This window comes from Dendrobium catenatum, unplaced genomic scaffold, assembly GCF_001605985.2.
Source record: "Dendrobium catenatum unplaced genomic scaffold, ASM160598v2 fragScaff_scaffold_1126, whole genome shotgun sequence".
NCBI classification, from domain to species: Eukaryota; Viridiplantae; Streptophyta; class Magnoliopsida; order Asparagales; family Orchidaceae; genus Dendrobium; species Dendrobium catenatum.
In genome coordinates this window covers 111,818-135,329 of record NW_021319588.1, presented here as the reverse complement: position 1 = coordinate 135,329, position 23,512 = coordinate 111,818, and the positions used below count along the sequence as shown (strand labels likewise).

The 23,512-nt window shown below is 33.2% G+C and overlaps 1 protein-coding gene across 21 annotated transcripts in view; it reads right to left on the bottom strand.

The window, feature by feature from the left end:
• LOC110091869 overlaps positions 1–23,512 on the bottom strand; it is a 76,289-nt gene that overhangs the window by 42,965 nt on the left and 9,812 nt on the right. For all 21 annotated transcript variants that reach the window (XM_028698712.1, XM_028698717.1, XM_028698718.1 and 18 more), the window contains exons 5-7: positions 20,369–20,581; positions 8,709–9,281; positions 5,770–6,528 (exon numbers count right to left, since the gene is read on the bottom strand). In XM_028698712.1, coding sequence (XP_028554545.1) covers positions 5,770–6,528; positions 8,709–9,281; positions 20,369–20,581 — 1,545 coding nt within the window. The remainder of the gene's footprint in view (positions 1–5,769; positions 6,529–8,708; positions 9,282–20,368; positions 20,582–23,512) is intronic.

Below are 23,512 nucleotides of genomic sequence, written 5' to 3'. Positions count from 1 at the left end.
TTTCTAGTGAGAACATCCATGACTAAGGAAAAAAGATATGGACTTAATGCTGATCTTTGATATAATCCAACCGAAACAAGAAAATACTTGGTCAAACCACCATGTGTTTGAACACAAATAATAGCTCCTTCCTCCTGCATATATATCTTTAATGATTTGAATATAAGCGTTATTAACTCCTTTCTTTTCAAGAACTCTCCATAGCACTTCTCTTGGAATTTTATCATATGTTTTCTCTAAATCAATAAATATCATATGCATATCCTCCTTATTCTCTCTATATTTCTCCATCAAACCTCTCAATATATGTATGGCTTCCATAGTAGACCTACCCGGCATGAATCCAAATTCATTTTGAGAAACATTAGTATTACACCGCAACCTACGCTCTATAGCACGCTCCCATAGTTTTAAAGTATGACACATTAACTTAATTCCTCAATAATTCGCACACTGTTGTGCATCATCATTATTCTTAAAAATAAAAATTAACACACTCATTATCCACTGATCTTACATTTTTTTAGTCTACAAAACAATATTATAATATTTAGTAACTCAAGAAATTCCTTCATCTCCTAAGCATTTCCACATCTCTATTGGAATATCATCAAGTCCAACAGCTTTTCCACACTTCATTTTTTAAAAGTCTCTCTAACTTTGGTTTTACTAACACGCCGATAAAAACAATTTTTTTTTTTACATTTAGAGTGCTAAAGTCACTAAAGCCAATTGTATTTTCACATCATCATTAAAAAGTTTAGCAAAATATCTCATCTACCTTTGTTGAATATCATCTTCTAAAAAAAACATTTTTGATCTTCATCCCTAATACACTTCACTTGAACTAAATCCTTACTACTCCTATCTTTTTGTTAGACTAACTTATACATATATCTTTCTCCCTAATTAGTATATAATTTATTATATAAATCATTAAAAGCTAAGCTCTTTGCATCACAAATAGTTTTCTTAGATTATTTACGAGACTCTTTATAGCTTTCCAAATTATAATAATTTTTACATCTAAACTAATTTTTATAACAAATCTTCTTCTTTTTTATCTTTTCTTGCACATTTGAATTCCACCACCAACTATTTTTTACTATTAGGAGCTTTTCTCTTCAAAACTCCAAGCACATCTTTTACAATATTCTTAATATCACTAGCCACTTTTTCCACATAATATTAACATTCTTATGCACAGACAAAATCTTAAGATCTAAAATCTTACTCTCAAAAATAGTTTTGTTAATATTCTTTAAATGCCCTTATCTAATCCTAGAAAATCGTTTTACTTTATTTTTTATTTTCTGCCCCTTTATCTTAAAATTCAAAATTAATAATCGATGTTAGGTACATAAATTTTCACTCGAAATAACTTCACAATCTTTGCAATCTAAGCGGTCTAATTTTCTTATAAGAAAATAATCAATCTGCGTTTTACAATATACATTTTTATAAGTGATAATATGCTCATCTCTTTTCTTAAATAAGGTATTAGCTATTAAAAAATCATAAGCTAAAGAAAAAATCTAATATGATCTTACCACCTTCATTTGTCGTACCAAACTTATAGTCATCATGAATATTTTTAAAATCATCTACCTCTCTACCAACATGTCTATTTAAATCTACTCCAAAAAAACTCTTTCTTCAAGAGGTATCTTTTGTATTAATTCTTCCAAGTCATTCTAAAATTTTAATTTTGAACCCTTATCCAAACCTACTAGAGGAGCATAAACACTTATAATATTAACAATCTTAGCATTAACAACAATCTTTAAAGGAGCCGGCGGCATCGAGATCTCCATCAAAGGATGGAGCATCGACCTTAATATTCTTCATCAATGGTATGTTAGGATTGTGAGGATGTCCATACTGGGGAGCTTGATGAGGAGCACGAGGAGATCCCTCATCTTGGTAGGTATCATCCCCGTATATGGATGGACGTCTAGAAGGTGTGTAAAGGGGAGGGTGGTTCCTGCTTCGATCTAGGGTATCGAAGCGTTCAGTCGTCTGACGATAGAGGTCAGCTAAGTCAGCCTGGTTTTCCTTGAGTTGTTAATTTTTATAACATTATCCTTTAAACTCCTATCTATAATCACATTTAAATCATTTCTAATACTACTACTATCTAAATACCATAGTTTATATCCTAAAATATCAATCTCCTAAGTCTTCTCTTCAACCCATTTAGTTTCCTGAATGCACATAATATTTATCTTCCTATTTATTATAATCTATATTAATTCCATTAATTTTCCTGTAAGGGAGTCTATATTCCAAGTTCTTATCCTAAATTTAGTTTCATGGACTAGCTTCTTTGCCCACATCCATCCTTAATGTGGGAACCCTTACCTATTTAACACTACACCTGGACGCCGGTGCAGCAGCCCTTGCACACTTGTCGTTGTATTCAGGCCATAAAGCGCGTCGCTTCTAGGGGACGCCCTAACATTAACACTATTTTTTAAAAGATTCATGTCATGATTATTCGACAAGTTTTACTCTGGCTATAGACTACCTAATGTAACCCTCCACTTTTCTCATCTAGGACTTGGGACCTAGCAACGGCAGTGTTTTAGTATACGATTTAAGAAAGAAGAAAATTTGACGGAGAATGAGGAAAAGTTTGGATTTGAAAAATTCCTTCATAAGAAAGTGTTAGTAAAATTTTCTGCTCAAACTGGGAAAGGAAAATTTTATAATTCTCCTAATTGAAGAAACATTATTATTATAGGAATAATCCAATTATAGTAAGCTTAAATCCGATGGTAAAAAAAGTCAATTTGTAGTAAAGAAAAGATTTGTTGAAAGAAGGGAAAATTCCTAGCAAAAATTATTTAATTGACAAGAGTTTAATCACATATTTTGTTAGAAGATAATGGTAGAAAGTGAAATTGAGATTGTGGAAGATTTTATGCCCTCTAATATTACGTAATGTGGATTAATTAGTCAAAAGCCCTCTTTGGAAATGGTTAAAGTATTATTTTGAACAATGAATGTTTTTCATGCTAAGACAAATATTGGAGGTACATTTCATAAAATCAAATTTTGGAAGAAGAATAAAGTGGATAATTACAATTGCGTATAGCAAATTCAGTATTGTATTTCCATTTCAATTCTGATTTATATAATTGATTTACTTATTTTTGTAGGTTGTTATGAGTAAGGCAATATAAATTCAAATGCATATATGATGATTAAAATTTGACATATAAATTATTATGACTGAAGAAATATACATTAATTATCATGAGAGCATGAAGGTATATGAATATGTGAAAGAGATACATATCGATTTAAACCACATGTAAAGGAAAAGAAAGTGAAGTTGGAAAGTGTATATATATATATATACATATGCTATTTATATGCACATAAGAATACAAGTAAAGAATGTTGAAAGAAATGAAATAATTTATAAATTATAAATAAAAGCATAAATGAATAAATCATCAAAAAAGAAAAAGAATATGCAAGCAAATTATAGGAGTTCACCCCGTATGATACTGGTTGTGGAAGCAATGTATCTGTGCATGTTAAATGAAAATGTTTGTACCTTTATTGGTACATTTAGATGGTATTTCTGTACCAATTGAAATGGAAAATGAATAAATGTTAAATGTTATAAAATATATATGATATGAAATGTATAAAGAAATAAATAAATGAAATAGAAAAATGATATGAAATGTATATATATACCTAATACGTATACTAAATGTTGTAAGAATATATATATACCAAGCGTTATATAAGTTATAATATTGTATAGAAATGAGAAAAAAAAAAACATGCATTGCATCTTATATATGTTTAAAGGTTATTTTAGCAATGATAATTATCTAGTGCATTTACCATGTAAACTCAACACATTAAATAAAAATTTTCAGGTAAGTTTGCAGAGAAGTAGATTGAAGGAGAGCAGTATGATAACAAAAGATGACGCGCAAATGAAAACGGGAAATAATTAATTTATGCAGGTGTAAAAATGATGTATTAGTAGTTTGATGAAAATTGTATTAGTGGCTCTTCGGTTTTTATTTGAAATGTAGATGATAAATAGTTTTAGAATTTAAAAGAAATATTATAACAAACATATTGTTTGTATCTGCTTTGTTAGTTCGAGTATTCGGCCAGATCGTGACAGATATATAGCATGCGGTTACAACAATTTAAAAGCAAAGAAACAGTGACAATTAAAAGCACTAATAGCATCGTGCATTTATGCCAATGAATTTAACTTTTGAAAGAAAGTATGAGAACTTATGTAACATCCCACAATACCCCTTAACAGTACTAGAGAGTATTACTAGCATAAACATAATTTTTTCCATCATTCAACATATGATAATTTTCAACAATCTGAATAATTTTATAAAACATCCAATAATTTCATTCATCACATCAACGGAAGCATCTAATAACTTAAACTTCAACAAAAAAATACTTACAAAGACACTAAGTAAATACAAATAAAATCAGAAAATAAAAAAGAGGTAAACCATAAAGACGCATAAGTTGGCGTTCATTGATTTTTTTGTTCTATTATTGAAGTAATGCACATTAGCCCTTTCAAGACAATATTTCTTTTTTTCAATCCTTATTTATTTTGTCTTTTCTCCCTCAATCTAGTTACTTCATGTTAGCATCATACTATTGAAAAACTACATCTGATTATTACTGTGAATCGTTGAATTACTTCGAACGGTTATTTATCAAAAGCAGATGATTTTGGAAAATAGCACGCGTTTATTACCAGATACTTTCATACAATAGCTAGATTAAAGAAAGGAGGTGATAAGATAGCGTGAAGAGTTTGGAAAAATCAAATGCAGCTAGGGTTCATAGCAAACATATGAGGACAAAAAAAGATTTATGTTGTATCAAATATAATTAATTGATAAATTTTGAATGTGAAAAAATATAGAACAAAAAATACTATAAATAGCATAAGTAAAAAAAATGAAGATGAACTCAGGAATTTTAGGCAAATCCAACCAAGAGAAAAGTGCAAGTTATAAATCATGCTGTAACCAGAGAATTGTTAATCACAAAATACATGCTATAAATCAATATAGTTCCTAGAAATGTGCATGAGAATCTTAAAAAAAATGCACAAAAACATATAAGAAAAGCATAACCGGGATTTGCTACCTTGAGCAATGGAGTGTGGATTAGAACAATATAAACAAAATATTTGAAAAGAAAAGAATGAACAAATTGGTTGAAGCAAATGGACTAAAATCCAACTAGACATTCGCCATTTAATCTATTGGGCACATCATACCAACAACAAAAAGAATTATAGATGAATGAAACAGTATTCCACATTGCATCATGCTAAAGGTGACCGATTGAGCCAACATCTAAGCAAACATACTGGTAAGGCACTCCAAAGTTCCTGTCGTTTTAAAATACACCACCCATGAATTTGCAAATACTTACGGTGGCTCGTTAAATGGCTAAATCTCCTGAGGCAATAAGTTACTTGGTCTTTGATAAGTAGGTTGATCAATTTAAATCAATTTCATGCACATACGAAATCATTAAAGAAATTGACTTTAAAATAATTGACAAAGGTTTAAAAGGAAAATCAGAGTATATTTGAAAGCAGCATGCATGACTTAGAAACTTCATTTACTTAAACCAAAGATTTTATAGCTGCAAAGTAACTTATCTACAAAAAAAGGTTTCAATAACTATAAAAAAGTTCCAAAAAAAATCAATGTCACTATGACAGAACTAGGAAAGAAATGTTACCCTTAGCCTAAGTAAGATCTCAACAATAGATGACAGCCTACTTGTTGCCTGAGTATCCAGAAGGCATCTGCGCTCCTGAACTGAGAGATCGGAGAGTCTCAAACCCAGTTTACATTTTTTTTCCAGATTATTAATAACTAATCTAGATCCACCCACCTGTAAAAATAATTCAAGTGGCATTTCTTTTATGGCTGCATCAAGAGAAAATAATTGGCAATCTTTTGCAGGATTTGCCACATTAACACCATCCTTTCTCAAAAAGCACAAAGCATTTTGCCAATATGGTGAACTACTCATGTAAGACCACAAAAATTTGTGCAAAAGCTTCACTCGGACCATCTTTGCAATAACAAAGCCATTCTCACTCATTGCCTTTGAAGCTGGTGAACCATCAGCATGAATGGAAGCTCTCCTCGCATTTTGTAGTTCTGGCAGCTCCACCACAGATTGTTCATGTTTCATCCTAGCAGATCGAGGAAAACGGCGACTTTGAATGTCAAAAGATCTCTGCCTTTCATAAATTTGTTGCACAAGTTCTTGAGATGGATTCACAGAAGGGTGCAAAATAGCTTCTGTATAGCGCAAACTATTGAAATTTGTTAATGAAGGCATGTGGACACCAATGCATCTGCAAAATCCCAAGTCCTGAAGCCTTTTCAAAGAGCGCTCTAGCGTTTTCCTGTCCATTGTCGTTGGCTTATCCTTCTCAATATCACCAAGCCATTTATGCAACTCAACTTTTAGAAGGAACTTCTCATTCTGCAGCAGAGATGACAAGGAGTTTTTAAAAACAAAATATGTTTTTATTTATATATTTAGTATATAAATAGAAATGAAAAGGGATTACAGAAAGTAAAAAAGTCTATAAGATATTTCTCAACCCACATAAAAGAGATGTAGATTTTTAAAAAAACAATCACACACTCTTTTCCTTTCTCAAAAACTTTCAAAGAAGAAAATATGTTGGGTGGGAATAATAACAAGCGATGGAAAACTAGGAATTTCTAATCTGGCAGCACCATTCGCCTATTATTTGATTGGTAAATTTTACTTTTGAGCTACCGAGCTTCTGACAATTCATACATTCATGTCCGATCTTCACTTTTTAGGTGATTTCACTATTAGACTTCTAGATCAACTTCAAGTGCTTATCAAACTATATATGGAAGCAAATTATTCTAGAATTTTCTCTTGGGGGTTATATTATATGAAAGGTCTATAATTGTTAGCATTGAAGCGGTCACCATACTAAAGAAAATTCTCAGGAGCCCACTTGTGGCCAAAGAAAATTCTTAGGAGCCCATTATTACACGCGTGTGGGATGTTTCTCCCATCTTTGAATCCATTACATCGTTCAATCTATATCTTACTCTTTAGATGCAAAATTTGGCAAATCAACACAAGTAGATGTTGCTGCTGTTACACCCTATTAGACCATATGTGACACACGTTCTTGTTGAGATAGGCATTTTTGCTCCTTTGGCTCAAGAGGTTTGGATTGGGTACTACCTCAAATGGCTATTGGCAAAAAGTGAATTTAGAAGGTTTGTTGGATGATAGTATCCCCTCTGTTCCTTCATCTCCGATATCATCTTACTTTAGATGTTAGATCTTATAATGCCACTAAAGCAATGCCTAGATTAGATGTACGTCAACGTAATAAAGGTCTTGCATTTACTATACTATTTTTTCTCCTTGTGATATTATACCTTTGTTCACCAATGATACTTGATTGGCTGAGTGCTGAATGTACATAATTCAAGCTCAATCCAATCTCAATATTTTATCAAAAGCTTATCTGAATTAATGGATAAAGGGTCTCAACTAGTTTTTTTCTGGTCAAGAAAATACTAAAAAGAAAGTATTTATCCATTCTTCCACATTTACTAGAACCCACGCTAGGGTAATAACTCCCTTTGATAATTTTAGCATTGTAAACTTAACAGGTATCTGGATGTTTGCTAACTTCCCTCCAGATGAATAGATAACATTCACAACACTTTATATTATCCGGATCTTATGTATTTTGCTATTCTTTTTATGATGGCAATAAAATGCATATGCTAGTTCATGGAATATTTTCAATGGCAAGTTACAAATTTCATTGTTTAAGAAAATGGACAAAGATTCATAAACATGGCAACAAATATACGAGATAAGGCTACTGATGATAATGTTGATGAAAACCCAAGTAAATTTGTTTCTATATTTTTATATATAGCTCTAAGATTTATTTTGCCTAATCCAAATGCACCTTTTTCCGCATACTCCTCCAAGCTTCATGGTTCTTCAAACCTTAGCTGTAAAAATACAACGCGTGAAAGTTTCTTGTATTTTCTAGTACTTCAAGGAACAAAAACATGAGAAATCTGTAGAAGGTAATAATTGCATAATACAATTGCTTATTTTCCACTTCTTTTAACATTCAAATCAGAACAAACTTGCGCACAAACAATGAAGCACTTGATAACTTGTACAGTTAATGGATTTATTCCAATAGGGAACAAGGAAAACAACATTTATGTGATTTGTTCAATAGACATAAGAAATCCTAGAAGTAACTCTTAAATTACTATTACTTAAGAAACAATAAATGTATAATGAATAAGGTTTCAACTATCAATGTTTAAGCATATATTAACCATGTAGGATATTTGATATTGGTCAACAGTTGCATTAGAAATCCTGAGCCAATATCTAAAACAAAATGTACTTTAAAGACAATAAGTGTGCATTATAGAGTTTCATATTTCATATAAGCATTTTCAAAAGAGATTTTATAGAATTTACCTTATTTAATATTTAACCTTAGCTAAATCAACAAAGTTCGATGACAATAAAATTCTAACATGACCATGACATCATATTGCAATTGATGCCAAACAAGTGAAAAGAAAAATGGTTTGAACACAATATAAGTGGAGTGGCCGTTAATGTACCTTCAATTTTTCAAGTATCCTTTGTTCCCTCTGTGCAGCGGAAAAGGTTGATGCTCTGCAGGCATACTTCTGAGTTTGGAGAATTGGTATAGATGACACTGGCATAGAATGAAGTGATGTGGATTCGGAGACATGTGATTCTAGAGCACTGCAGGCCTCATCAAAAATTACATCACTATCCATAAAATTATCTTCATGTGCTCGATTGACGGGTTGCTGTTCACTTTCAATTAATTCAGAAGAAGGGCCACCGAAGGAGCTATGAGTTTTCAATTCTTGCCCACTATCTGGTTTTTCCATAACCAAAATTTCACCCTTTGAATTAGAGCCAAATGGCCTCTGATATTGAATTGAATCACCCGAATGAGTTGAAAGTTCATTTTGATCAAGAAGCAAATTTTGGTTATCTGATAAGCATTTATTAGGATCATTGTGGTGCAAGCTGTGTGTCCAAAACCTATATACTTGTTGTTTATTTTGAATTTCAGACTGTGAGACCACTCCAAACTTTTCACGCATGGAAAAAACTCGTTTATGCAATTTCTTAGAACTTATTCCAAGTCGCTTGGATAACTGCATTTAGAAAAGAATTAATAAGTGCAAAAAAAAGGAATATGAACAAATGCAGTAGATATATCTCTTCAACAAGCTTAAATACCTAACAAAAGTAAGGTCAACAGTGAATAAGGACAATGTTACTTTAAAATACGACTACATAAGCTTGAAATCAAACATAATCTACAAATGCTACAATGTGTACGAGATGATCTTGAAAAAAAAAGACAAACTGGAGAAAACTCTTATACAAAAGATGATAAACTTAATGTAAATCCCCAAATAATATCTTAAATTATAATACTAAAAATTTTTCCAAAAAAAAAAACCTTAAATTTTCCCCAAAACCATACCCCATTTTTTTGCACCTAACTAAATTCAAAGAAATCATTTTTATTTCAACATACACTTCATTTAGACCATTTTGATATATAGGTGCATATAGAAATAACCAACATAAATCAATATATGTATATAATTACATTTCCCAAAAAAATTTATTTTAAGTTTACTTTTCATTTTTTATAATCTACTGTAGCCTTTTTAAAATCCTACTTATAATAATTTTAAATAAAAAAAGAAATTAAGGCGATGGAATATATATATATAGGGTATTGTAGGAGAGGCACTGTAAGGACCTTACTATAATGAATTTACTGTGGAGGTACCATAACAGCGAAAAAAAAAATAGAGAAAGTAATAGGAAAGTAGAAAAGAAAATGGAAAGGAAAGTAAAAAAGCAGAATAAATAAATTAGGTACGAAAGTTTTATCATATTCTATTTCTGTTGTAGGAATAAAAAACTTGAACGAGATGAAATTTAATTGAGGTAAAATCTTGTTTTTGAGATTTTGTTGTAAATTGAATTTATAAATTAGGAATTGTTTATAATTTGTGAAAATCATGATTTATTTAGGTTGTTAATAAAAGAAAAAGAAGCCAAGTTATCATAAGGGATCACATCTATCCTGCTAACCTAGAAAACAAGGTGAGATACTCGATCTCTATTGGAGGAAGCAACAAATTTTTAAATCTAAATTTTATAGCATTTCTTCATATTAATCATAAGATGAAAATTTCAGGAAACATTAAAAGTTCCAGGTTTATAATCATCATAAAGAATTTATTTAATATGTATAATGTTTTGGGTTTTTTATTATTGTGAGTTGTTAGATGATATCTTTGATGACTGCTATGATAGTTTGGTTATTATTGAGAAAAGTTATATAATGGGAGATAGGTCATTAAGTGATATTCTGTGCGGTTAAAGGAGAAAGACCTAACGAGGTAAGCCTTAATAGGGACTGTACAGGAGGTGTCCGACTCTCTCTTCTAAAAAGTTGAAATTTTTATATCGACCTTGAAGGGAGGGACCATAAATAAATGATTAGCCGACAGGCTATATGACAACTTATTATGAACGTGTTAAAGCTTATAGTCATCATATCACTTTTCAAAAATAATGTATATGCATATGATATGAGGATTGAGAAAAATCTAAAAGATTTTATAAAGTAAATTGTATAGTATTATGCATTAATTAATTACTAAAACGAGATATAGCTTATTCTTTTTTTTTTTCTAATTATATGTGTTGTGATTCTTGTGTTAGTTCAAAATATCAACTTGCATATTGATTGTTTCTTGTTTTTGAACATATATTACCATAGAATTGTGTATTTCATTGAGCATTTAGCTCACTAGTTTATGTATTGCAGGAAAGGGAAATAAGTCATCAAGGTTTAGGCAAGTGATCAATTGCCCTGTGTACATAATCATTTTGTGCGCACAGTTTAGGCTGTAGATAGAAACTAATCAATAAGCTGGAAATTAAAGCTTTTTAGATATGTAAAATTTTATTTGAAATTTTTAGTAAAGCTCTGTATTTTATTTTGATATATAGTGTGCATACTTCCGAACATTTAATAATGAGATATAATTTCTATGGTTGGAGAAATTGTTTTGGGATAGTTTGGATAGATAAATTTCCTACTCATTCGATCTTGATGAATTAGTTCTATATGGGTGTTAGTGAGAAAGGAATATGTCTGAATTTTTTCATCTCTGTTGCACCTCAAGTTGACTAAGGGGGGTCAAAAAGAGATGTGACAAAGAACAAGGTCAAAGAGTTAAGAAATTGAAAACTGATCCAAAGCATGGCATTGCTGAACGGTAGATTGCTAAGTGCCAATCCAGCCGGCCGGTCCAGCAAGAGCCGAACCAAGCTCTGGACAGGGCGGATCTATCCAGGGGAGTTTCGGCCCCCCTTGTGGGGCCAGCAAAGTTGTTATTCAATATGTAAGGAGAAGGAATGAGGAGGAAATTATGGAATGAAAGAATTCAAATTTTGAATTGACATAGGAGAGGGAATTAATTAAGGAGAAAGGGTTGTTTGGGAGTGAATTTTGGAGAGCTTAATTAGGGCTAGTTATGTTGCTATTGGGATTGTGTGATTGGTGTTATTGTTATAGTTCTTTTCTTTGAAGCCTTCCTAGCGGCATCTAGGTTATTTGAGAGAGTCAATTTACCTCTTTAATCGTAGATCACTTGTATCTTGTTTTTGTATTGAATGGATAATACAAAATCAGCCATTGTTTCTAGTATTCTTGTAGTTTTCTAATGTTTCTTTAGTTATTTTTACTTTTAAGGCATATCAGACGGTCTCTATTCTTAATCATGCTTGGATTTTCGAAATCCTCATTTCTAAGTGACCTACATTTATTGATTGCTGCATCATTAAGAACAAAAGTGTGGATGACCTGCTGCTGTCGAAAGGTACTTGCTAAGTGATACTGAAATAATGCTTTGGAGATTCACCAATTCAAACCATACATTCCATTCAGATTAACCCTGATCTCCAACAAGATCAAATTTAGTCGAAGTTTTCAAACCTTAGTAAAACTATCACCGCCCAGGCATATGAATTGGCCTTTCCAAATATCGAAAACGCATCCAGGTGGATTCAATACATCCACTTGCATCCACGTGAATGGTTCTTCTAGTGGTGTTTCTGTTGTAATGCTATCCCAAACAATGCTTATCTTTATATGAGAGGGCTTTCAGAGGCTAAGTTCTGTCCCTGGGGATGTCAGGAAGAGGACAATATTAACCTAATGGCTTTCCATTGTAGCAGGTTATTAGAAATCTAGGACGTGTTGGGCAGCTATGGGTTCTTCGTTAGCAGCATTTCAAAGCATGCAGAACTTCGTAGGGATCTTATTACGAATCAGGTAACCTCAATTCGTATCTTTTGAATTTCTGTTTATCAGCACTGGAGGTTGCGATATGCAATGAAGCACCATAGTCCATTTGGGAGCCCTACAGTTATTGCAGTCACAATTCTTGGAAGCTTGATAAATATTCACCCAAGGCCTATTCTAGAGCAATGGGTGTTAATCAACCAAATTGGTTTCATGACTTGCATCTTTGGCATCCTCCACCTCCGAATTGGATTAAGGTGAACATTGCTGTAGCCTTATTCCCTTCTGACATGCCGGCTTGGGGTTGTTATCCGAGACTCAAATGGCAAACTGATTATGGCTTATGGTAAAAAAAAATTACAATGGATTAGTACTCAAGTAGAGATTGATGCGGTGCTTGCTATCCAGAATATCATTGAGCCTTGCATGATGGATCTTTGGGGGATCAATATTGAAGGCAATGATGCAAGTGTTATCAAACGTTTCAAGAAGTTAAAGGCTATCCAGGTTTCAGCCCTACCAACCTTCCAACATGCCAAGTTATTACCTTTTTGGATGACTTTCAGCAGGTCATCTTCTATGTCATTCCAAGACAGGACAATAAAGTGGCCGTTTTTTGTACAAAGTTTGCTCTAAATTATAATTTTTTGTAGGGATAGATAAATAGTGAACACCTACCTTCCTCCTTTTTGTTTTTCTATCAAAATGATAATTATAATGAAGTTTAATTTTAGCTACTTTATTACTTGTCATTGAAAGATGGCTTGTTGAAGTATCCCCTAAACCATGCACATGGGAGAATGATATGATAATATATAGAGCTAAAAGAGGTGACAAACATTTAGTTTTAACCAAATTAACCACAATATCATGCAATTTTTCTCTATATTTAATAATCATTATTTTCTCAATATAACTAATTTGAGACTATCCATCATAGTTCCGTTAAGCACCAATTTGCAAATTATTGGAATGTAACAAGAGAGCACCAGTGTCTAAATATTTTATTATTGATGTCCCAAATAAAATATGAAATATCAACAAATCTCGATTATCCAAACAATGACAACAAGTTCGTACTTCTACTTATTTGTACAAGAAAATTAAGATGAAGCGAGGGTATATCCAAATATTAAGCTATAAAGTGCTCCAAGATGTGTTAAGATCCTTCCATCAAATCCAGGAAGATAAGCATCAACCAAAATTCTATGATCCAGCTCAAATCACACCCAACACCAACAACAACATCAAGCCTTTATCCCACTACATGGGGTCGGCTACATGAATCCTTTTTCTCCATTGTCTCCTATTAAAAGTCAAATTCTCGTTTAAATCTAATAAAGAAATGTCATTCCTAATATTTTCTAACCAAGTCTTTTTAGGTCTACCCCTACCTTTCTTAACACAACTCAAATCTAATACCTCTACTCTCCTAACCGTCGCCCAAAGTCACAATCCCCTCACTAGGTCTATTACTAATAAAATTGCACTCCATATATTCCGTTTTAGATCTACTCAAGCGAAAACCTTTAGTCTCTAATGTTGACCTCCATAATTCAAGTTTACTTTCAACTCCCTCTCTAGTCTTATCAATAAGAAGAATATCATCAGCAAAAAGCATACACCAAGGTATATCCTCTTGCAAATGTCTAGTGAGAACATCCATGACTAAAGCAAAAAGATATGGGCTTAAGGCTGATCCTTGATGTAACCCAACTGAAATAGGGATATGCTTGGTCAATCCACCTTGTGTTTGAACACAAGTAATAGCTCTTGCATACATATCTTTAATGATTTGAATATAAGCATTATTGACTCCTTTCTTTTCAAGAACTCTCCATAGCACTTCTCTTGGAATTTTATCATATGCTTTTTCTAAATCAATAACTATCATATGGAGATCCTCCTTATTTTATTTATATTTCTCCATCAAACCTCTTAATAAATGTATGGCTTCCATAGTCGACCTACCCATCATGAATCCAAATTGATTTTGAGAAACATTAGTATCACGCCGCAACCTATGCTCCATAACTCGCTCCCATAGTTTTAAAGTATGACACATTAACTTAATACCTCTATAATTCGTACAATCTTGTGCATCACCTTTAGTGACACCCAACACCAATCTCAAAAAAAATCTACAACCTGATTTCAATATTTAGTGACATAAATCTTCAAGCTTAAAGGCTCCTTCCATCCATCACCCTCTAACTAACCAAAGAACACTGTCTTACTTCTTAACCCTCTAACTAACCGAGGAACCCTACAACGAAGGGCATTTCCATCTGTACATAGCTTGAAATTTTATCTTTCATCCACCATTCAACCCACCAAAATAACAGATTAATCTTCATCCTAATGCTTAAAAATATCTGCAGTGGGTAAGTGGATTCAATTTGACTTTCTACATGACGGGCTATGGTTATCAAATTTAGACCCTAACTGATAGTCCCAAAGGATGATCAAAATCTTTAGTGAATTAGATACCTAGGCAAGGTTCGTGACATTACTAAAAAGGAATTGAGCCACAATTCCTTAAGAGTTTATTTGGTCCTAAGCATGCTTTGTACTCATATTCCAACCCGACTATTTATGCAGAGCCTACCTAACTCCATCAGGTATATACAGACTACTTAACCTCATCTAGTATATGAAGATCACCCAACTCCGATATGAAAGTGATCCTATTTCCACGCATTTACAAGGGACTACTTACCTTATCAAAATTTTCAACAACAACAACAACATTCAGCCTTTATCTGATGCAACCAAAATTTTGAGGAAAATATAGTTGCAAGCAAGCCATTTGTCTTCCTTTCAAAATAACTTTAACAAACACAAACTTTCCTTACAACTTCAAATAAAAGGATATAACAACACTTTAAAACTTTTATTTATTTAGAATGGACCACACATACAACTCACACAACAAACACAATCTTAGAACATAAAAACACCTAAAAGCTTTTCATTGATTGAGAAGAAATATACAAATGGAGTGGAAACTTGCGGAGAGAATAAGTAAATAAGAAGCCCAAGACGAAGTTATAGAGAGAAGAAGAGAAAGGGGAACATAGCTCGCAAGCTATCAAAGAAGAACCCTCAGGTTTTCATGCTCCAAAAATCGTCCATAATTCTCTCTTAAATGCCACAAAACAGCCCCAATATATAGGTGAAGAAAAGAAACCAAACAGCCTCTGACTCAAACCAATAAGACAGAGGAAGTTAAAAGACCAAAAGCCATCTGCCAGGAGCAGCACACGAAGGGGCACGCAAGAACAGCCAACGAACGGACAGGCGCCAAGGGGAAAGAATCGGGACATGCAAAGGAAACCGAAGAGGCCAAAAGGGGAAATGAACCCCGGAAGCACATAAGCAGAAAAGAGCCAAATAAAGGCAACAGAATCACAGCATGCAGGAAAACCGGGAAGCCAAGGAGCAAGAGTAGAAGTCAAACAGCCATCCAGGAGAACCGGTAAAGCAGGGGGGCTTTGCCTACATCATTATCCCATTGTGGGGTCAGCTATATGAATCCTTTTTTTTTCCATTGTGTCATATTAAGAGTCAAATTCTCATATAAATCTAATAAAGAAGGTCATTTATAATATTTTCTAACCAAATCTTTTTAGGACTACCACTACCTTTCTTAACATAGGTCAAATCTAATACATATACTCCCCTAACATGGATATCAGAAGGCCGTCGTTTTATATGACGAAACCATCTAAGACGACTCTCTAATCTTATCTGTCACTGGAGCTACTCCAACCTTTTCACGGATATACTCGTTTCAAATTCTGTCCCTAAGAGAAAATCCACTCATTCACCTAAGCATCCTCATCTCAGCAACACTAAACTTAATATTATGTTTCTCTTTTAATGGCCAACATTCTGCACCAGAAAGCATTGCAAGTCTCACCACCATCTTATAAAATTTTTCCTTTAGGTTTGAGTGGTACTTTTCTATTAGACAAAAAGCACAAAGCATTCCTCCACTTCAATCATCCAACTTGAATTCTACTAACAATATCCCCATATATTTCACCATCATTCTGAACAATAGACCCAAGATATCTAAAACGAGTACACTTATTAATGACTTGATCACTCAAAATCACAAACCCCCACTCACTATTAAAATTACACTCCATGTATTTGGTTTTAGATCAACTCAAACAAAAACCTTTAGACTCTAAGGTTGACCTCCATAATTCGAGTTTACCTTCAACTCCCTCTCTAGTCTTATCAACAAGAAGAATATCATTCGCAAAAAGCATACACTAGGGTACATCCTCTTGCAACTGTCTAGTAAGAATATCCATGACTAAAGCAAAAAAGATAAGGGCTTAAGGCTAATCCTTGATGTAATCTAACTAAAATACGAAAATACTTAGTCAAACCACCTTGTGTTTTAACACAAGTAATAGCTCATGCAGACATAACTCTATGACTTGAATATAAGCATTATTAACCCCTTTCTTCTCCAGAACTCTTCATGGCACTTCTCTTGAAACTTTATCATATGCTTTCTCTAAATCATTAAGTATCATATCTAGATCCTCATTCTCTCTAAATTTCTCCATCAACCTCTCAATAAACGAATAGCTAACATAGTAGACCTACCCGGCATGAATCCAATTTGATTTTGAGAAACATAAGTATCACGTCATAACCTATGCTCCATAACTCTCTCCCAAAGTTTTAAAGTATGCCATATCAACTTATCAAAATTTCCAAGCAAAAATAATTCTTTTCCAATAAGGGCACAACACCCTTCCCACGCCTATGTATAAGGCAATGGCATCTACTACTCCAACAATCATAACAACTATGCCCCTTACAACCGCAATTCATAATATGACAACATTGCTCACGCCTCTCCATGCAACTTCATCCAACATGTCATTCGCATCTCAACAAATAACCCCAGGGACACTCCGTAGTGGCTCATATAATCAATCTTGTGACATCAACATATGTCTTATGCATGCTTAACAAAACTTCAAGAGTGCTTAGGGATGAAAACGAATTGATTAGAGCCAAGCATGAGCTTTTTCATATTTAAGTTCGTTATTATCAGCTTCTTCATGTTCGCTTGAGCTCGATTTGAGCTTTCTTGTTTGTGTTCAAGCATGGTTCATTTAAGTTGATGGATGTTCATATATGATTTGTGTTTGGTTCATGTCGATTTGTTTCGTGATTATCGAGCTTTAAACAAAAAAGCCTTATCAAACTATTAATGAGCTCTACTTCTAAATATTCATTAGCTTAATTAATGAGCTTTATCGAGCCTACCAACAAATATGTTCATGAGCATTTCTAGCGATAGTTTTGAATTACAAAACGAGCCTATTCATAAACATATATAGTGAGTATTTTCGAGCGACCAAACGAGAGGGTCAAGCGGCGAAGGGAGAAACACGAGGGTTCAGCGGGATGGCATAAAGGAGAAATATGAATGAGAGAATGACTAGGATTTGCTATTTGCATGGGAATTGCAACAAGCGAGGGCAAGGAATTAAAAATATAAAATATAAATGTATAGTTAGATAACATCATTAAATAAAAATAGTTTTAATTAAATTATACATAATAATATAGTATCAATTAATAGATATTTTATGATATTTGTGATGTATTTTGACTTTCCTAACCATTGAGGAGCAATGAGTCTAGCTAACAAGAACCACAGTATGACAACAATTTTGTAAGTTTGTCAACAGGTATGTATGTGTTGTCAGCAAGGCCCAACGAGAAAGGATGGCCAACAAGATTGACCTGCCAACTTTGAAATTTATAAAATAGGTGGGAGGTAAGTGGACCAGCATAGGGCTAAAAAGTTAACTTTCCTCATGGTAGAGTTTTCTTAGAGCCCATTAGGGCTGGCATCCAAGAAATAACATATAAGGTCTTTAGCTGAACGAACTAGATCAGTTAAATTTCGTAAGTGTCTTTTCTGGTCAAGGCTTTCTCCATGGAGCGTGTCCTAATAGCACTCTGACACAACAGTTAGAGTTGACAAGGGAAACAGATACAGTGAACCACATTGGTGCATGAACATAGGGAAAATTGTCATGTAGTGTCAACGAAAATGTCATGTAGTGTCAACGAAAAGGGATTAAAAAGGAATATGTCACATGTAAACTAGAAATGACGTAGCTATCTCCATAGTGTCGTTGTAAGTAATGAACCCAAACACAGAGAAAGGGTTAGTGTAGCTAAGGCATCTAAAGAGGACTCTATGACTATAAGGATGATAATTCAAGGAGGGAAACAGCTTAGACAAAGAAATGATACCAAACCTTTGTGGAATTTAAGGTTGGAACTAAGAAATTTAACATGTTAGTTTTTCTTCTTTTTTTTGTGACGAGGAAGTACTGTCTTTGGGCCAGTAAAAACCCCGGTCGACCTAGCATACAACCCACACCAATTTACATGGGCCAAATGTTAAGTTTTCATTACATGAAAATTACCCTAAAGCTATTAGGAGTTCCCTTTCTATCTAACCCCTACATATCCAACAACTCTTAAGTTTTCCTTTTTTTACGTTATTATATGATTATCTGGTAGTTTTTTCTTTCATGTAAATTTCATATAAGGCAATTTATGTGGATGTAACTGACATGAACTATGAAATGCATGAATTGTATGTAAACAATGACATGAAATTCTTATATGGAAAAGATGCGTTAACTTGAAGGCTTGAGATGAACTTTGTTGTCGCAAGCTGACATGACTAAGTGAAAACACTCTTTAAGGAATGTTAATTGTCAACACCACAAGTGCCCTAGCTCTCTAACAAGATAGGTTCTGAGACAGCCACTAAATTAAGTTGTATCTAAGAAAATGATTACGTGAATGATCATGATGATGCCCATAATATGCATGATGATGACAGGTTTTGTATTACATTTATGTTTCTTTGACTAGCTGCCCTGTTTATGAAACATCATGCTCATGTTACTAACATGTTTATAATCCTTTTCAATTATCTTTTCATGCATTTCCAGTGAGTTTTCTCACTGTTTCTATCTCCCGGTGACAAGTCAGATGAGGTGGGCTGAAGGAGAATAGAGGAAGCCGTCAGCCAAGGGAAACTGACATGAATGGTAAATTGTAGCTGTGTGACTCGATGAGTCAATGTCAGCATAGAGTCAATGCATGGAGCTCTAGTTAAGTTTTGAAATTTTAGCCCAGCATATAGCGAGCTTAAATCGAACAATTTAAATTTTAAATGAATTAAATTTACATTTTAAAATGTTGTCACAATTGTCTTTTTGGGATGCCTTATGATGATCAACTGTGTGGGAGGGCGAAGGAGCCAAATGTGATCGTCATTTCATGCGGATGAGTCTTTGGCAGCAACTCAGGGGCAACAACTCCTAAGTGCCAAATCCGTCGCAACCGATGGTCATACCCTTCGAATTGCCACTATCTCATGCAAGAGAATCCAGCAAAACAAACTTCATGACTTAGGCAATTTTTGCCATCCAAATTCTAGGGGTCATGACACTTCCTTCAATAAGCAACATAGATTATAGGTTCATGTATCTTTCAATATTATACAACCGAATAACGCATATTAAAATGTTTAAGATCATGATATATGCAAATGAACTTTCAAGGCAAGTAAGCCCAAGGTGTTCCAAATGTTATTGTGGATCAGTCAATTTAAAAAGAGTAAACAAAACAGTTCCTCATACAAGTTTTCAAAACCTATCTTTCCAATCAAAATGGCTAACAACTTGCTTCATTTTCCAAAATTGAAGATGTGAAGTCTATGTATCCAAGCATAAGTGCTGAAAGTAAGACATTATTGTGAGATAGGAGTTGTTGGCTCATTGTAATACATTAAAGTGTAAATAACATCCAGAAAGGCAAGACGGGTCAAACAACAATTACCTCTAAAATGGTTATTCCTTTCTGTCCTTCTGCATCGATCATGTCATATATTCTATGCTCAAGAGGAACCTCAACAAGTTGATCAGTAATCTGACCTCTTTTCCCAGTTTTCACCAAATTCTCTGAGTCGGAGCCATTATGACCATGCATGAAAGACTTTGGTAGAAAATATTTAGGATCAAACTTCTTGATTAACCGAAGACAAGAGACATTCTACAAAAACAAAAAGTTTTAAGGAATCAATAAGAGAAATCAATGAAACTAAAGCATGTAGGCAACATAGCGGAATGGAAAACAAGCACGAGAAAAAATAGCCATAATAAGATGCCCTTATATACTCATCAAGGAACAAAAACACATAACTATGTTAGGCAATTGGATCATATGGGACCTAATAAAGTGAGATGCATTTAGATAAGTAATTACTTGACCCACTCAAGTATCAAAACTTGAAAAGCATATTTTCAGTACTAAAAAGTTTTTGGGGTTTAAAATCCACACGATAGAAAAGCAAATTGCATTCAATTTTTTTAATAAAATATATCACATAATTCTCATGTATTTACATGTCTAACATCAAAATCTATGTAATTAATCGCCTTATCATCAATGGGTGATGCTCTCACCCTTCCTTTAATACGCTAAATTCTCAGTATCATTCCAGGTATCCAGGTTTATATGTTTTGAGGCTCTAATACACTTAATTCTCACTACATTATTCATGGTTTATATGCTTTCATAGTAAAAATGAGAAAAGCGTAACCAGAATGTCGCACATTCAGCACTTATTTACAGATTCCTGCCGAGTTCATTTCAGCTTCCCTTGTCCAGGTTCAGTACATTGCCCCTTGATTTGGATTGATAAGATTATAGGATTCATTCCCTTAAATATTTCCAAAAAACCTAGACAATTTTTTTTCTAATATAACTAAGTAAAATCTGGGCTAATCTTCCTACATAAAAACTTTCCAAGTTTTTCCAACATATATTGCCCAGTCTTACTAATTAATCTACATTTAAATATCACCCAAACATTCTCTTCTAACTAGCCCAACCACTAAACATGGTTAATCAATCAAAGGAGAAACTCTCGCAACATACCAACAAACCCAGAACCACCAAAGCAATCAGTTTACAGTTATAACACCCAAAAAATTAACATACAGGTACAAGATCAACATGGACATAAAATTTTCATCCCTCAATTTTCACACATCATCAAAATCATTGAAAATATTTTTATAAATTTTATATTTCTTTCAAATCATTCGGGCATGTATATACATATATAAATGTAAGAATAATAGTATTATATAAATTAAATTATATTAAAATTACTTGGCCTAAGTTTTAATTAACAGAATTTTCACTTAGGAGTATCTGTAGAAGCTAACCAAAAATTGAGTGGTTGTGATGGATTTGATATGTTAGTTGTAATAATACCTAACTCCTTGTATGAATATAAGCTCCTAAGCACCAGTACCCCATTTCCATTCCCTTATCCCGTGAACAATGAGCTGATGGCTGGAAGGGAAACCGAAGTTTGGAGGCTGAGTTTTGAGGAGAAATTTTTTATTTTTGTAATTCTTCTGACAATCAATTATAATTGAAGTTACTGGGCATTAAGGTTTTTCATGAGGAGTGATCCTTTTCAGATAAAAGGGTATTTTTAGGTTATTTTTTACTTCAATTTTGAGTTGGCAAGTTAAAATTTTTGTTAATATAAGTACATGTTGCTTTGATTGTGAAGAAAAGATTAAGGTTTTGTTGTGAACTGTGTGAGAATATATCCTGGCGTTGGCCTACAATTTGTGTAAGATACTCAATCTGTAGTTTAGAAATCAAATATGTTTTAGACTCTTGCATGCATCTCTTATATATACTTTAGACTTAAATGTAAACAATGCATAAGATAGTTCCTCATATTGAGGAGTACATTTTTATATCCGATCATGATTAAATTATCACATAAACAATAAATTATGCAGAGTGCATGTTTTTGAAGTGTTGTGGTATACTAACATTCTAATAAAATGTTGCATTTTAAATTGGGGCATCTTATAATTATGATTACTATTGATGCATAATGTCGATTAGTATGTTTATGGTGAATAATATATGTATTTAAAATCAATATGATGCAAAATTCAATGATCTTGAAAAAGGCTTTTCGTATGAGATAGGTTGGCAATTTTTATACTATCGTGTATGCAAATGGGGCAATAAGTTGATGAGATGAGCTCCTATGGAATTGAAAGGATCATCAACCTCTCGATATTGATTCAAGGGGTAGTTCAATAGTGATAATATTAAGTTATACTTGGGATCTATAGAACCTTATCACGATATCCAACAAGCTTGGTGGCAACCTAATGATGCTATATTGGTGTGCGCATATAGAGTCTATTGCCTCATGATGGCAAATCAACTTGAACAATAACACAACACCAACAACAATAACATCATCAAACCTTTATCCTAATATGTGGGGTCGGCTACATGAATTCTTTTTATCCATTGTGTCATGTCAAGAGTAAAATTCTTATTTAAATCTAAGAAAAAAATATCACTTATAGTACTTTCTAACCAAGCCTTTTTCAGTCTACCTCTACCTTTTTTTTAACATAAGCCAAATCTAACACATCTACTCTTCTATTCGGGTCATTGGAAGGGTGACGTTTTATGTCCAAAACATCTAAGTAGAATCTCTCTAACACTACCACTAGACCTACTCCAACTTTTTCATGTATATAATTGTTTCACATTTTGTCTTTAAGAGTGAAGCCACTGATCCACTTGAGCATTGCAGACAAATTTTCATGTTGAGCCAACTCGGATCGAGACGAATCGGGCCAAATCAAGCCCGATTCAACTCAATCACTTTAATTGAGCCACGCCGAAACCAATTTGACTCAAATCGGCATCAATTCAAGCCCAATTTTATAAAATTGGATCTAGCTCGATTCAGAATCAAATTCAACCCAATTTAATTTGACTTTCCAAATCAATATCTACATCAAACAGCTATGATTTTTGTGGAAATTGTCCCCAGCACACGATTAATTAAGTCTCATTAAATGATAAGAATATAATATAAATATTTATATTTATTATAATTTAAAAATATTTATAATTATTTATTAT